General features: G+C 36.9%; 1 protein-coding gene across 3 annotated transcripts in view; it reads left to right on the forward strand.

Moving 5' to 3' along the window:
* The window catches only part of RPS6KA3 (ribosomal protein S6 kinase A3), a 76163-nt gene that overhangs the window by 19585 nt on the left and 41480 nt on the right, over positions 1-15098 (forward strand). The window contains exon 1 of one of the 3 annotated variants that reach the window (XM_032197858.1): positions 4564-4648. The exons of the other annotated variants lie outside the window; for them this stretch is intronic. Within the exon in view, the coding sequence (XP_032053749.1) occupies positions 4610-4648 (39 nt within the window). The 5' untranslated portion in view covers positions 4564-4609. Of the gene's footprint in view, positions 1-4563; positions 4649-15098 lie in introns of those variants that run through there. 3 annotated transcript variants of the gene reach the window in all.

The raw sequence follows: 15098 nt of genomic DNA on the forward strand, positions 1-15098 counted from the left end.
TTTAATGAAACAGTGCCCGGTGTGTAATGAAGGAAACAGTCTGGGTGATAAATACTAAACTAAGACTTTAAGGAGGTTCATAGTTCTTATATTCCTTCTGCTGTATTTTACTAAATATATTTGTATTTATTCACATGTACGTATGTATGTTTAATTATATTTTACAATAAAGTACCTTGATTCTTGAACAAGTAAGTTTTCCAAGGAAAACATTTACGTCTGTAAAAATCAAATCCAGTTAATGCCTTCTCTGTGCTCAAATTTTCCTTTGTAAAAGGCAGAATACTTTTTTTTTCTCTAGACTTAAACTGATATGCATGCACTTTACCTATGTAAGAATGAACTCAGTGGTCTGTACGTAAGGAGTTACAGCATACTTGTAAAATATTGCAACGCTCTTGATCTGAAAGGTTAATTTATACATCAAACCCATACAGGGCAGACAAGGCTTGGGATATTTTTTCCCCCCCAAGATGTCCTCAGGTGTTGAGGGAAGGTTACAGCAAAACTCTTTCAGAAAATCCATTAGAAGGCATCAATGAGTGCTTGGTGTCTTAGGTGCAGCATGCTTTCTGGATCTTGATCAGAAAATTGAATGATTTGAGCATGTAAGCAACATTAACAGTCAATCTGCTTACTTGTTACATGAAGAGAAAACAGATGGTAGCCCTGAAAAGCCTGCAAAATAGCAGATGGAAACTGCCACACCCTCTGATTAATATAATATTGCTGCCTTGGCTATACAAACATGTTTGTTATGAAGATAAGTATGTTATTCAGCTTCTGGAAACTCCAAGAAGTAGCTCTCTGTACCTACCAATTAACCTTCATCAAATGAGGGTTTTTCAGTTCTTGTGTACTCTTGTTTTGGGTGATTAAGGAGGTATTGGGGAGGCAAGGACAATCCCCAGACAAGGACTGTATATCTCAAAACAAGACACTGGAACTCATGATAAGGAAGCGGCAGATGGACAAAGAAACAAATGTAAGGACTATAAATCTCAAAACTGGACATTGGAATTCATTATAAAGAGTCAACAAATGGGAGAATTAGCAAGAATCAGCTCCTGCAATTAAGAAGCATGCCAACTCAGCAGATTCCTGACCAAAGGTGAAAAGTACACTGCGAGGAAGACTCGGGATCTTCCTCCCAAAGACCCCTGCCCACAATTCTTGGGAGGCTCTATGCAGGCGCAAGGTGCCAAAAGGCTAATTAGCATGAGAAGCGAGGGAAGGTGGGGATAGGTAATGAATATGTCTAGGCGCTTGTAGAATATTGATTGATTGTATAAATTCAAGACTGCTTTCCGCTTTGTGTATGTACGATAGGTGGAGAGATCCCCCGTGCATCCAGCGCTGCAATAAAGAATATACAACTTAAAGGAATTTCGGCTTCGATCTTTGAATCATGGGGTTGTTGTTTTTCTTTGGTTTGTTTTGTGGTTTTTTTTTTGTTTGTTTGTTTTGTTTTCAGATAATTGAAGGTAATCTGTACTACAGAGCCTTCCTTGTCTAGGAACAGTAAGACTTCACATGCATTATTATGCTCCCCAGGCTGAGGGTACGGGAAAACGTCCGGTTTACCTAGTGGACTCCACACAGAGGAAATGCCTCAGGTTTTTCTGGTAGTGTGTAAAAGTGGGTGTCCAGCTGTAGTGTGCACACTTTATTCAGTAAAACTTTGTGATTCCCACGTTCTGTACTGTGTGGGGAGTTCCTCCAGCATCCTTCAGCATCTTTCAGTTCTCCTGCTTTCTGTGGAAGCTGTGAGCTCCATACTCCTGACTGCAAGTTTGATGACGTTTTCCCTTCATTTTTCTAAGTTCAGAGCATCCAAATTCGAAGTGCAGAAGGGGAGGATGGGAGACAAGCTCACTTCGTATTTCCCTCTTGGAGGAGGAAATTCATTGTGAATTGTGTGCTTTTTTTTTTTTTTTTTTTTTTTTTTTTAATCCAACCTGCAATTGACTCAGCTGTCACTGACAGGCATAGCAAATTCCTTTTTGTTTTGGGGACACTTGTGTTTCTTGATAAGCATGTAATATAAAAGCTTATCAGACTTCAAGGTTAGGGGAGCAATTTGCTGGAGCAATTTGTCCTCGTTATCACAGGCTTCCCTATTGGGGGACCGCTGCCCTCTAACCTGTCTCCTTCTCATATGAAGGAATATTTAAAAGGACAAGCTCTCTTCTCAGAGATTCTCTAAATGAATTACATAGCGTATATCTTAATGTTTCTGGTTGGCTAGTAGTGCTCTTTGGGAACCATGCCGGCTTTATTCTCCCAGAACACAAGAAATTTCTTCCACCTGCTGCAGACCCATGCCGGTTATAGGAGAACTATTGTTGGGAAGTAACCCCATTGACCCCTGAGCACTGCGCTTTGTACTTCTCCGGGAGGTCAAATAAAAGGTTTGGGGAGCAGTAGTCAGTAATTGTATGAATGTAGCAGTTGAAATGTCTTATTTGTGTTGCCCTTAGCACATACAGCTTGCTAGTGCAATACACTCGCACCCTTCCTAGAAAAAGGGAAGAAAATGGTTATTTACCCACAGTACGTTGCCAGCTTGAAAGAGCTTAATATTTAATGTAGGTCTCCCTTGCTCTTCGTTTCTGCTTTTAGCAGTTCATCCTACGTACATTTAGTGATTTGAAGGAGACTCATGATGACTCTGCTTTTAGTGCATTCACACATGTGCTTGACAGGGCACGGCAGAGAAAGCTTGAATGATCCCCCCCTGACCTTCCCACCCCCCTTTTTTCCTTCAAAGTGTAAACTTCTGTGTCGCTATTAAACTGCAATTCTTGAGATGCTACAGTTTTGAGGGGGAAGTCGCTGGGGATTTAAAAAAAGTGAAGAGAGCAATTTCAAGTAATTCTTGTACCATTTAGGAAATACTTGAAATCCTTGTGTAACCTCCTAGTGTTCAAGACGCCTTGTTTATCCCAAAGCATAGATTGAATCATTTTTCATGCTGCGTTACTGCTGTTGTAGTAGAGGCTGTTTATTCCAAACAGGCTGTAATACCCTGGTGTATAAAAAGGACATAGTAATTGAGAAGTTGAGGTGTAGTAGTGGTTACCGAATGTCTGTGTAATTTATAACAGCAATTGGTTCAAATTTTATGTACCAAATATAAAGACCCATGCTTGTAGATGTGGCATAAATGAACACCCAGAGAAGTACAAGAGAACATAAAAGCACATTTTTGCTTGGGGACCATGAATTATTTTGGCTCCGCATTTGGGCAAGAGGGTCTTCAATGCTGAAGAGGTGTATAATGCAGGTTTTAAAGGTGAAGTTAAAAAGCGATACTGTAGAAAGCCAGGATGTGATTTACAGAGGGAAACAACATGTTCTTTCACTTAAATAAATCACTGTCTTTGTCTTATGAAGAGCAATTTAAAGCTACAAAAAAAAAAAAAATTGCAGTAATCCAGGTACTTGTTAGATCCCAATCAAGAAAGGTAGTTTGGAGGGTTTGTTTGTTTTAATGTCTTGTGCAGGAAGTGTACAGTATTTTGCCTTGTTTCCTTTGGTACAGATTTGCTAAATGGAATCACCTGGCTCTATTTCTGGTTGAGCATGTGTATATGCTGTTACCTAAATGTCATTACTTGCATTTATTTATTCATTGCTTGAATAAAGCAGTCTTGCTACGTATTATAATGGAGCGTGGACTGCAGAATTTGCTGGTTTTTAATGAATACTGAAGCGAGAGATCCTTATGTTGTCAATACACGTAACAGTGACTTAGGTACTAAACACAGAGAGATCAAACTGAAAACTTGGTCTCTAGCTGTTTGGAAGTAATATATTCTAATTCTAAGAAATATTTTGAAAGTTATTTTGGAAACACTAAAAGAAAGCTTAGGTATTTATATTAATTTAAGTAGTTATTCACTTTGTACAGAGCATTTGTAATATTTGTGCTTAAGTCAGACACTTGAGCTGGGTGATCCAATTCAAATAATTCCTGTAGTCTATCTTGGCCTAACCTCTATAACATCTGTGTAGCATTTTCAGTGTGCAGGGTTTCAAAGGCCTGTATGCAAGGTCAATTCTGTCCTCGAACAGCCCTAGTAAATAAAAATAGTCACTAAACATAAGCATACCACATTGTCTGCACTGAAGTCTAAAGAGTAGTGATTTTCGTGCAACTGAGCACAAAAAATACAAATATCATAAGCAGGACTTAAAATAGTTGCTATTCTCAATATGTTGCTTGGGAGCTTGATTTCTGAAATAGATGTTGATCTTTTTTGTTCTTTTTCTGGGAACGAGAAATAAATAACATCTGCAACAGCATGTTGCTATCAGGCAATCTGCTTAAGTTTCCTGTGCTGATCTCTACAGCATCAGCAACATGAGTACCAGCGCTGCCCGGTTTTTCTTTACCACAGGGGGAAAAAAATCAATTTCTTTTATTTTTTTTCTGACCTTTTTTTCCCCCCTTCTCCCTCCCCACCCCCAACTGTGTCTGACTTGCCTGACAGGAAATTTTCTAATTGCCGGAACAGCTGGTCGCAGCAAAAACGCTAGGGCTGGTCTTCCCTGCTAGACTTATGATCGCTCAGTCAGAAAATCTAAACATCATGGCTTCTTAGTCATGTTTAAGTTTCTGGCTCTCCGTGCTCGTTCTATTCGGGTGAGTTTAGTTTCTTGATTAAAAAAGCTAAGGGAGAGATTTATTAGAGCATCGATAGGGCTTAAGCTTCTAGTTTCAAAGCACTTTTGGTATTTCACAGCTTTGTGATCAGTGCTGCTTGTATACAAAGCCTTCTGTATATTCTTTTTCTAAAAAAAAAAAAAAAAAAAAGAAAAAAAGGATGTGGGAGGGAGTTTGTGTTCCTATAATATTCTGTAGAAACTTCTAAGGTAACTGCTGACAGCCTGATTGGGAAGTTTTTACCTCTGAAAATGCTGCAATGCTTACTATTTTCTCCCATAAAAGTATGAGTATAGCTATGTGTTAAGCTTTCTCATTCGTAGTCTTATTTTATTAAAAATATTTCTATTTTGAAAATTAAAACTTGTTTTAGTAGTTAAATTTTATGTAGTCCTTTTAACTATAAGGTGTAGTTATTTGTGGAGTGACAGTTAAAATAACATGGGCTCGTTAGTATTTACTTATGAACATAGAACTAGGAATAGTGACACTTGTGTTGTAGTTCGTGTTATGGTTATTTCATCTTGAGGCAATAATTTACATTAATAACTTGCATAGAATAATTTACACTGAATTTGTATAATTTGTTAAACCTATACATTTAAAGATAAAGGTTGCTTTCAGTTAAGAAAATCTATAGCGACAAACTGCATTATCCTGTGCACTGTTTCCTAACTATTTAACGATACATGTAATTTTGCAATGTATTTAAGAATTTTCACTGAAACTTAGATCAACTTTCATGTTTCTGCTCCTGTAAGTCTACAAATCCTTCTCAGTGTAAAACTTTCTTGTATGCTGTCTTAACATCCTAAGCAATGCATGTCTACTAGTTTGTAAATAAAAGGGATAGTAATTTAACATCTGCTGGCCTATGTACTCATTTGAACTTTGCAGTAAGTGTTAAAAACTGAAGTCTAATTTACTTGCTGTAACTGAAACAGTGAAACAGGACATGAATGTAAAACAATAGAACATAGGATGCAGTATACACAGCTTTTTTAAAAGTAACCCTATAAAATAAACGTTTGTCAGCTTAGCCATGAAGTTTAGTTCTTTTCCATGAGCAAGGTGAAAGATATTTTTTAGTCTGTGATCAAAAATTACACTATTTTATCTGCCTATGGCAATTTGGCTATATTGTCTCTAAAATTCTATTGATTTTTTTAAAATGCTAGACAGTACACCCTGAGCTAAGGGTTTTCAGACCATGTAAATTTTAGAATATATTATTGAATAAAAGCAAGATTCATAGTTTTCATAGATTAGTACTAAATCTGTTTATGGATTTCTAAAAATAATTCATTTAAAAAAAAATAAATTGCAGTGCTCTTAAATGCCAGTGCTTACAGAGGAACAAAGCTTGTATCAAAGTTACTGGGAAATGAAAGTTCCACCCAGTGAGTTATTTTTTTCCAATGCTGACATGCACAATCTGGTTCATGAGATAATTTTGTGGTGTTTGATCAAAAGAAAATGACATTACAGAACTGTTTTTGGTGACCAGCATCAGGCTTTTACGTGAATTCCTCATCTTTACCTGCTGAACAACCTAGTGCTCGCAGTTCTTTTGGGTAGGAAGGAACGGGATCCCTTTTTTCGTCCTGGCCTTTGTGTTTTCAGTCTGAAGAGGAAAAGTATTTTCAAAATCACTCCCTTAGCCTTGGCCAGTCATGTTTATCCAAAGGGCCTCCTCATCTATCCATTGACGCAGTGCTCTGAGACAGGACTTGTTCTTCAAATTCCTATCTTGCTTCATCTGAAACACCAAAAGAATGGGAGGAGTTCAGTCTCAGCAACCAGGTCTGTGGTTTTCATCATATGAATGAATTGGCTACCTGGAACAAATGTGGATATAGGCATCTTCTGGGGCCTTAAAACTGTTGCAGTACGCTAGAAAACCATGAACGGAAAAGAGCAGAAGGTGCAGAAAGTAAAGAAGAGGTGCCTAAATACAGAGATTTTTGTTTTTAATGTCTGAATATTTTTTTTTTTTGGAGACTTCACGTTTCTTTTTTTTTTTTTTTTAGTTGTTAAATTAGGCACTTGCTAATCAAATTTGTTTTTAGGAAATTGTATTGTTTCTGCCAGGTAAAAATAATAGATACCATCTGCACAAGTAATACGATGTCAATAGAACTGAGATTTTTCTAATATTTTTAAGTATTTTTCTGTCCTAAAAAGAACCAAAGTTTATAAAGTGTGGAAAAACTCTGACTTCAAATGTCACTGTTAGTTACAACTTCTCTGTTCTTGCTTTGCTAAAGTACTAGTGTAAAAGAAAATGCACACAGAATATCTCTTAATAAGCTTAATTTTAAGCATGGCAATGCTTTGCCTTTTGTTGTATTAAAATAGTTACTACTTCAGTAGTAGCTGTTTTAACCAGCTTTTTAAAGCAATTGTACACTTATAAAAATTTAAATACATACTAGGTCTGTTAAATGACTTGAATTTTGAATCTTAGTCACAAATATAAGAATTGCTTTTATGCTGTGGTTTACATCAGTGATGTTGCTCACTGAAGTGATGGGAAGTTATGAAATAGTTGTTGGACATAGATATTTTTTTCAAGGGTAGTTCTGAGTTTAGAGGTAGGACTATAATGAGTATAGAATATGTGAATGTATATAGAATATTTCTGAAATTTAAAAGAAATAGCTGACATGGTGCATTCCTCACACTTTTAACTCCCATTTTTAACTTAATAAAGATTTCCATAAGCTCTAATACAAGCGTTAAAAATAAATGGTTTTCAGTTTGCTGGCTCTTTCTTCTTCAAAATGCGTAGTTCATATGGATTTTATTTCTTCAGGTAACACTGAAAATTTATTCTACTTTCAAAACAAGTTAGGAAAGTAAGTGCATCTAGGAGACTTCCTGACTCAAGGGAGGGGAGGAAAAGGAAATTATGTATATGAGCTGCGGAGCTGTGCCAGCATTGAGTCATCCTTTTGAAATCACTTGATATCCAATAAGCTTACTGTCCTTACTGCTTCATGTAACTTTAGAAACGAGGTTTAATATCATAGAAACCATTTCTGAGATACTGAGTATTTGATTACCGGAATCAACGATATTTTGCCCATGACAGTCAGAAAGATGAACTCTGAGTACAATGAAGGTTAACAAAGTAGTAAAAGGAGACTTTCAACAGCAGTTGTTGGAGCAGCGTTAACAACTTGGTGGGGAATCCGTTTTTAGGTGTTCATCCTTACCTTCACTTGTACTGAGCATATGTATGCCTTGAAAACAGTCGTTTCTTTCAGGGAAGCAAAACTTTCCTGAAAAAGACTGAGGGAATGAAAACAAAGCTGCTGCTTCCTTAGGGAAGATGGAAAAAAATCTATGTAGCTTACGTAGCTAAGACTTACAAGTGAAAGCTGAGAAAAGCAGTATTTTTGCTGGTGCTCAGCTTAGAAGTGGAAGATGACAACTGGAATTAGCTCTTTATTCACTGGATTTGCTTTTTGAAAGTTGTATGGTCAATAGTGTAAGCTGATAGAGCAGTGAGTTTGTTAGGTAAGTTAAAATTCATTTAGGGCAATTGAATAAATGCATTCATTGAACAGTCACTATAAACTGCCCTTTACGCTTTTAGAAATGACTATTTCCTGTCTTTTCAGGAAAAAAGATGACCCTAACACCATTGAAATATCTGTCTTTATTTCAGTAACTTATTTTAAAAATTTACTATAGGGCTGTCTTATCTGGAAATATGGTTGATCTTTGAGGTGATATTCACCAACACTGGTCTGACTTAGTTGTGATTGAAGGTAGCAGAAAGGTTTTCCTCTCCTTCACGCTCTTTGCTGTACTGAAGTTGTGATTCCAGAAGCATGAACTTCCCTAATGGTGATTCTGGCTCTTTCTCTTCCATAAATTATCTCTATTACAGAATAAGCATATTATATGAAATGAATTTTGAGATGTTATTTTAAATGGGAAATATGAATGAAATAGTTCCCAAAGAGCGTTTTGGTGGAATCCCACCAGCATTTCTTAGTGCATTAATAGTGTCCTTTTAGAAGGAGTTTTCTAATTATACCTAGACTGACCCAGTTAAATGTTAAATTGTGTATTAGGAACAAAGAATTTTGCATGAGTCGGAGGTGGTCGTGGTGTTTAACACTGGAAACTGGTGACTGGGAAAGGATGAGCAGTGTCACTTACCACTCATCTGAGTGCAGGCTTGGAATCATTGCTTTTGTAAGCACAGTTCTTGTGGGTCTGAGCAGGAAGATATGGACTTGGAGTAGTAGGGGGCTATGCCAGTTGTGAGCCCAGCTGTGATGCAGGGGCTTCCAAATTAACATTAAAAATGAAGTTTATCGAAACCAAAAAGTGATTCGAAAAGACCCTTTCAAGACCAGGGGGTGTGAGGTTGCTTTACAGTGGAAAAAAAACACTGAGCTAACCTTTACTTACCTTAAGGGGAAAATTAAGGTAACATAGCTAAGTCTGTAAGTACCTATACATAGAAGATGCTCCTGATTGCACCTTCTTAACTTGATTAAAAGAGCAGGACAGAATTAACAGGTGAAGGTGAAACCTGGAAATGTTGGAAGCGGGAACGTCAGTGTTGAAGTTAACTTCTCCAGTGTTACTTAACCTGGTTTAGATATTCTGGATTCTCTTTAGATTAGAACCTTAATATAAGGAACCAATGTATTTCTGATCAACACCTGTATTTTTAGATGAAAGATCTATTAGGGATGTTGGAGATACTGTGTGAAAATAGGGGTATTCTGCAGAATTACAGATACACTGAGAACGGAATTTTAATAATTCCTTGACATTAAAATTTGTTAATCTGTTTATCTAATGCCAAAGTCTTAACACCACTTTTACTGCTTTTGGTCAGCATGTCAACAACCTTTGCTGTCCAGGAAGAATTTTTTTTGTATACAGGACCTATTTTTTGCATATGACTGATTTCTCACCCACAGAATCACAGAACTGTAGGGGTTGGAAGGGACCTCGAAAGATCATCGGGTCCAACCATCCTGCCAAAGCAGCCTCAGAGCAGGCTGCCCAGGCAGGTGTCCACATGGGCCTTGAGTATCTCCAGAGGTGACTCCACAACCTCCCTGGGCAGCCTGTCCCAGTGCTCTGTCACCTTCACCGTGAAGAAGTTCTTTCGCGTGTTGGTGCGGAACTTCCTGTGCTCCATCTTGTGGCCATTGCCCCTTGTCCTGTCCCCGCAAACCACTGAAAAGAGGTTGGCCAAATCCCTCTGTCTCCCACCCCTCAGGTATTTATACACATCGATGAGATCCCACTGGGTTCTCATCCCACTGGGTATAAGCCATGTCTGTCCTAGTCATCTGAGCCTCATTACACATTAGAAAAATGTGGTATTTTTAAAAGCCCTACTGATAGGGAAGTTGCTTCTGAATTCCAAAAGCAAACATACCATGGTGTATTTTTTGGCCAGAAATTGTTGTAACATTCAGATGCTTTGATTTTTTAGAAGTGTGGGGGTCAGTTTTATTCTTGTTCCTTCGTGTCAGTTATGAAAACTTCCATCTCTGTTAGACACAGAAGGGGATATCGCCTCTTTCTTTCTCTCAACCCTGAATATTTTATTGAGGTGTTACAGATTTGATGGTGTATTTCGTGACTTATTTCATGTAGTCAGCAAGTGTGCAGAAGGAAAATTCTTTTGGTTGGTGCTTAACTGTCTGCCAACTGAAATTCACTGCAGCTCCCAGGAGGTTCTCACCAGTGTCTAAGGAGAATTTGCTTTCTGGGAAAGCAAACAAACACGCGACCTTGTTTTGCAGTCACTGCTGCCCCTTTTCTTAACTGAATACGGATGCTGTGTGTTATCTTTCATAATTCCTTCCTGATGCAAAGGATTCAGCATAGGGCAAACAACTGTATTCTATTTTTTCATAATGAGAACTTGTGGGGTCTTCTAAATCCATACCTGATTTACTTTCTTAATAAGGAAAATTTTCTTGGAAATCTGTTTCTGAATTTGATAGAAGCTTTCTAATAGATTCTGTGTATTGTGATAATCTTTTTTTTTTTTTTTTTTTTTTAAACATTTAGCTGTTCCCTTCTTTGTTTGTTATCAACTAGAAGACTCATTTTATACAAGAACAGGCATCAGAGTCACTAAAATTGTAAAGCTAATTATTTTGAAACTAGTTGAACACTGTAGTGTGTTAAATATAAATGTTCTCGCAGAAAGTCTGAAAGTCTCAATCTACAGGCACTCAGCATATACTTGTCTTTGCTCTTGGTATTATAAAAATAAACTGCTTGTTATTCTGCACGTAGCTGACCACAAATGCATTAAAAAACAAACAAACATGCTGTTTTAATGGATTTAACACACCCACTACTCAGTCTCTTTGTACATGCATATCTTTGTTAGAGTTTTGATGTTTGGATATCTGTTTTTTGATCGGCTTTCTGTATTTTATCTGATTTCAATGTAATTTCACTGAAGTTGATGGGAGAGAGTGCAGGGAGTCTTCTTGTTCAGGGTGGGTCCGGTTTTTTGAGTCACCTTCTATTTGACGTGAATGCTTAGGGTGGCTTAGGTTATAAGCATTTCCTTGTATTTCTTTCTTACCTTTATGGATTGATGTCACTTCACGACTTTACACCCATTAAAAGTCACCTATGTGTAGGAGCAATTTAAATATACCATTCCATCATACTGTGGCTGTAAAACTTCACATTTCTAACGTAGCTGCTACTTTTTCCCTCTGGTGTAGTCTATATGTCACAATTAACGTATGCTTCCACTACAAGTGTATACTCAGATCTTTGTCACTCACTGTCAAGCTAATGAACTAATTTGTCTCTAAACACTTAACTCTTTATGATTACATATTTGAGTTATTAAAAATATTTATACTCATATTCATACAATCTTAAGTACCCAGAAATGAGGAATCTATCTTCCAGGGATACCTTTCCTAAACAAACATCCTGTAAGTGAACATAACAGTTTACTCGTTGATGTTCTTTTTAAGTTAACTCACATCTAATTTTTACATAGCTTTGAAAGAAAGGTAACTTTCTTGGTAGATTTCCAGTTTCTGTCCCAGTGTTTTGGAATTTTTGTCCTGTTTGTCGCTGTCCATGTTCACACTGTGCTTATACATTTATTCAGGAATCTGAAACTGAGAATTTTAGGCACGCAGGATGCCTGTGGTATTTCCATATGCTGATGCTCCTTATTCCTGATAGCTTTCCTCTCCATCATATAAGTAAGGACATAAGTCTGTTCCTGTGCCATCCATTCAGATGATTCAGAGTTTTCTTTGCAGATGATTTTGTCTGCATCAGAGCATACACTTAAATATTTTTTTAATTTATAGTTGGTTGTTTCGCTGTTCTTTCATTTTTAAAGTAAAATTTATGGACTAAGCATGCTTCTGGTTTTTAAAGTACTGTTCGAATTCTAATTGGTGTTAATTATATTTTTCTAAATTTATCGAGATGTGCACAAGAGCATATCACACACAGCACTCTCAACCGTTGGATAAGTATGTGTTTGGCAACGCTTTCTCAAAGTGACTACAGATGGTTTAAGCCCAGATGCAAGAATTTGGTTCATGCCCCCCCCTTTTACTTGTTTCTCCTTTCACATCACTGTCACGTTATGTTCAGCTTCGTTTGTCCTCTGTGGCACCTGCAGTGAGGAACTGAAAGTAGAGATAAAAGGCCTATACGTACTCTTTTTTGCCGCTATATTTATTAGAAAAGAAATACAATCTGTGAAAGCATCAGAATTACTCAGAGCAATAAGGGAAGTGGAAATTACAAAGCTGTATGATAGGAATGGTATTGTGGACCAGCCCTAGACAGCATGATTTCTTTTCAGTTTTTCTGAGGTGTATGTTTCCAAGATCAAGGTCTGCAGATAAACTGATTCACGTCAAGCAAGCAGTGTGTTATGGCATCCAATTCCGCATGGGTCACGTCTTTACAAACAGACGTGTTTTCAGATCTGCTGCTGAAAATTCAGAAATCCGAAGGATAAATTATGGGAGATTCTGCGTATAGACAAACTCTCATTTTTCTCTTGGTTCTCTGGCCTTTGTCATTACTACTGAGAAATGTTTAACTAACAAGGCTCTTCTGTTTCTACTTCCTTCAGGGTTTGAAGTCCAGCTTCCTTTTAATATGTTATCTAGTAGTTGTTCCTGTAATAAGATCTCAGAAACAAATACAAGTGTTTTGTATTATAGCAGAGTTAATTAATCAAGGAAATTAATATGAATTAAAATACTAGAAGTAAAGTAAGCATTCAGTATTCAATAAGTACTTAAAATACGGAATAAAATACAGATTTTTTCCAGTGATAGGCAATAAAAATAATGGCCTAATTCTAAAAAGGGTTAAATAGCTTTTTACTGCTTGCCTAGAAGGTGTGTGTGTGTATATATATATATATATATATTTTACTTTTTTTTTCTGACAAGCATATTTCCTATTCCAGTTTGCATCTGATTCCTAAAGAGAAAAAATGAGTCACCCTTGTGGCTGATGAATTCTAAATTTTGTTAGCTTTTCTCTTCTAGATTTGATTTGTCTGTAGAATATAGTCCATTCAGTGTTCTTCTCCTGTGTTTGTATTCCTGTGCACAGATGTAAATTGTGAGGTACATTACTAAGAACTTACCTATACTGAAATACTGACCAGCACAGTTCAGAATCGTGAATGCATATCAACGATATCAATGCAGGAAGTTATTCTAAAATAGTGGTGTTTTATATTCATACTCAAACTTGTTTTTCACTGACTTCCCATCTAGAACAGTGTTGATTTAACACTATTATACTGTTAAGGAAATGTTAAGGAAACTCGGTGTAATGTTACCTTCTGTTTATTTCCTTGTGCTCTATATTTAGTTTCACAATAACGGAAGCCAGTAGCAACCACTTTAAGTTGACTAACACAGCATATGTGTTGTTTTTTTATATTAAATGTGACTTTTTATGGCAGTTTTACTTTATGGTGTGAAGAAAGCCTTAAGACCTGTGTGGCTAGAAAAAGAAAAATTTCTTGGAATTTTCTATTTAGACAATGTTGCAGTATTAGGCTTGAGAAAAGGGAGCTTTCCAAGTTTATAAATAACCAAAATAAAAGATTGGCAGTATACTGTAATTATAACTGGAAGGAAGGGTCTGTCCCGCTGCTGTAGCGGATGAAGCGCTGGTGAGTGAGTCTCCGTAGTGGTGTGAAAGCTGTCAGGGAAGGGAAGAAAGGAGAGGAGGACCAGAGTCTTTCAGCAGCCTATCTGTCATCCTATTTAATTTGAGCCCATCACATGAGGCAACTGTTTTTTTCGAAGTATCTCAGGAATGAGCAGGAATGGAGAAAATCAGCAAATTAGAGCAAATTCAGCACTCGACTGAATGGCTTCTCTTCTGGAGTATACATTACAACAGCACCTATCAATTACTGTGATTAGTGCTGGTGTCTGAGAAATAGCCATTTCAGCTTTGCAGTGTGAGAGGTTTATATTTTAATTCAGGTAGGTAATGGGTACAGTGAGGGTTAATTACTTTGGCATATAATTCTCCTCTCTATAAAAGGCTGAACTTTTGTATTTTTAGCTGCACTTGCAAAATACTGTTTAGGTTAAAATAACAAATGTTCAGCAATTATGTAGAAAGAAGAAGAAACTGCAAATCTGTGGGTATATATTCATCATAAATCTTGCTCCGAAGCGTATGTTAAGGACAAGCTACTAAAGTAGGATATGATCTGAGTTCCCGTTTGTTTATAAGGGAGTTATATTAGGTCTGCCTTATAAGGACTGAAAAGTATCTGAACCTTGAGAACTGTGAAGACTGGAAGTATTCACTTCGCATCAGGAATGTGAAGTGGTGTTTTTGAAGAGGGTGCCCAAAATAACCACTGGAAAGTTTCTTACATAATAATTGCATAGCATTTGAAAATATGTTTTGTTTGTTTATAGAAAACATGTGAATATCCTTTCCTTTCATGTCTTTGTTACCTTTTGCGATGCTTTTAAAACAACATGCATACCCGATCAATTTGAGTCCTTAAAAGTGACTAGATAACAAGAAGATTGGATTTTTTTTTTTTATACTTTCCCAAGACTCCAAGGGAGTTAATAGGTAAAACAGTTGAGCTGAAGCAGATCAAAGTGTACAAAGGAATATGTGCTTAGCAGTCTGTTCTATTGTGCTGCTCCTCCCCTGGGATTCTCTAAGATTGCAGAGAGTGGTTCAAGTAGTATGTTATCCAGCTGATCACATGCTAAGTTAAAGCATAAAAACACAGATACCCACCAACAAATAATTACTTTCTGAAGTAGAAGGAACCAACATTTCTTTCAGGCTCTCTAAAGATTCAAGTTTGAGTGATTGATCGAAGTATTCATAACTTTCTCATGAAAAAAGGTTTGGGATAGATTCTGACATTAGGAGCAGT

The sequence above is a fragment of the Aythya fuligula genome, chromosome 1, assembly GCF_009819795.1.
Source record: "Aythya fuligula isolate bAytFul2 chromosome 1, bAytFul2.pri, whole genome shotgun sequence".
Taxonomy (NCBI): Eukaryota; Metazoa; Chordata; class Aves; order Anseriformes; family Anatidae; genus Aythya; species Aythya fuligula.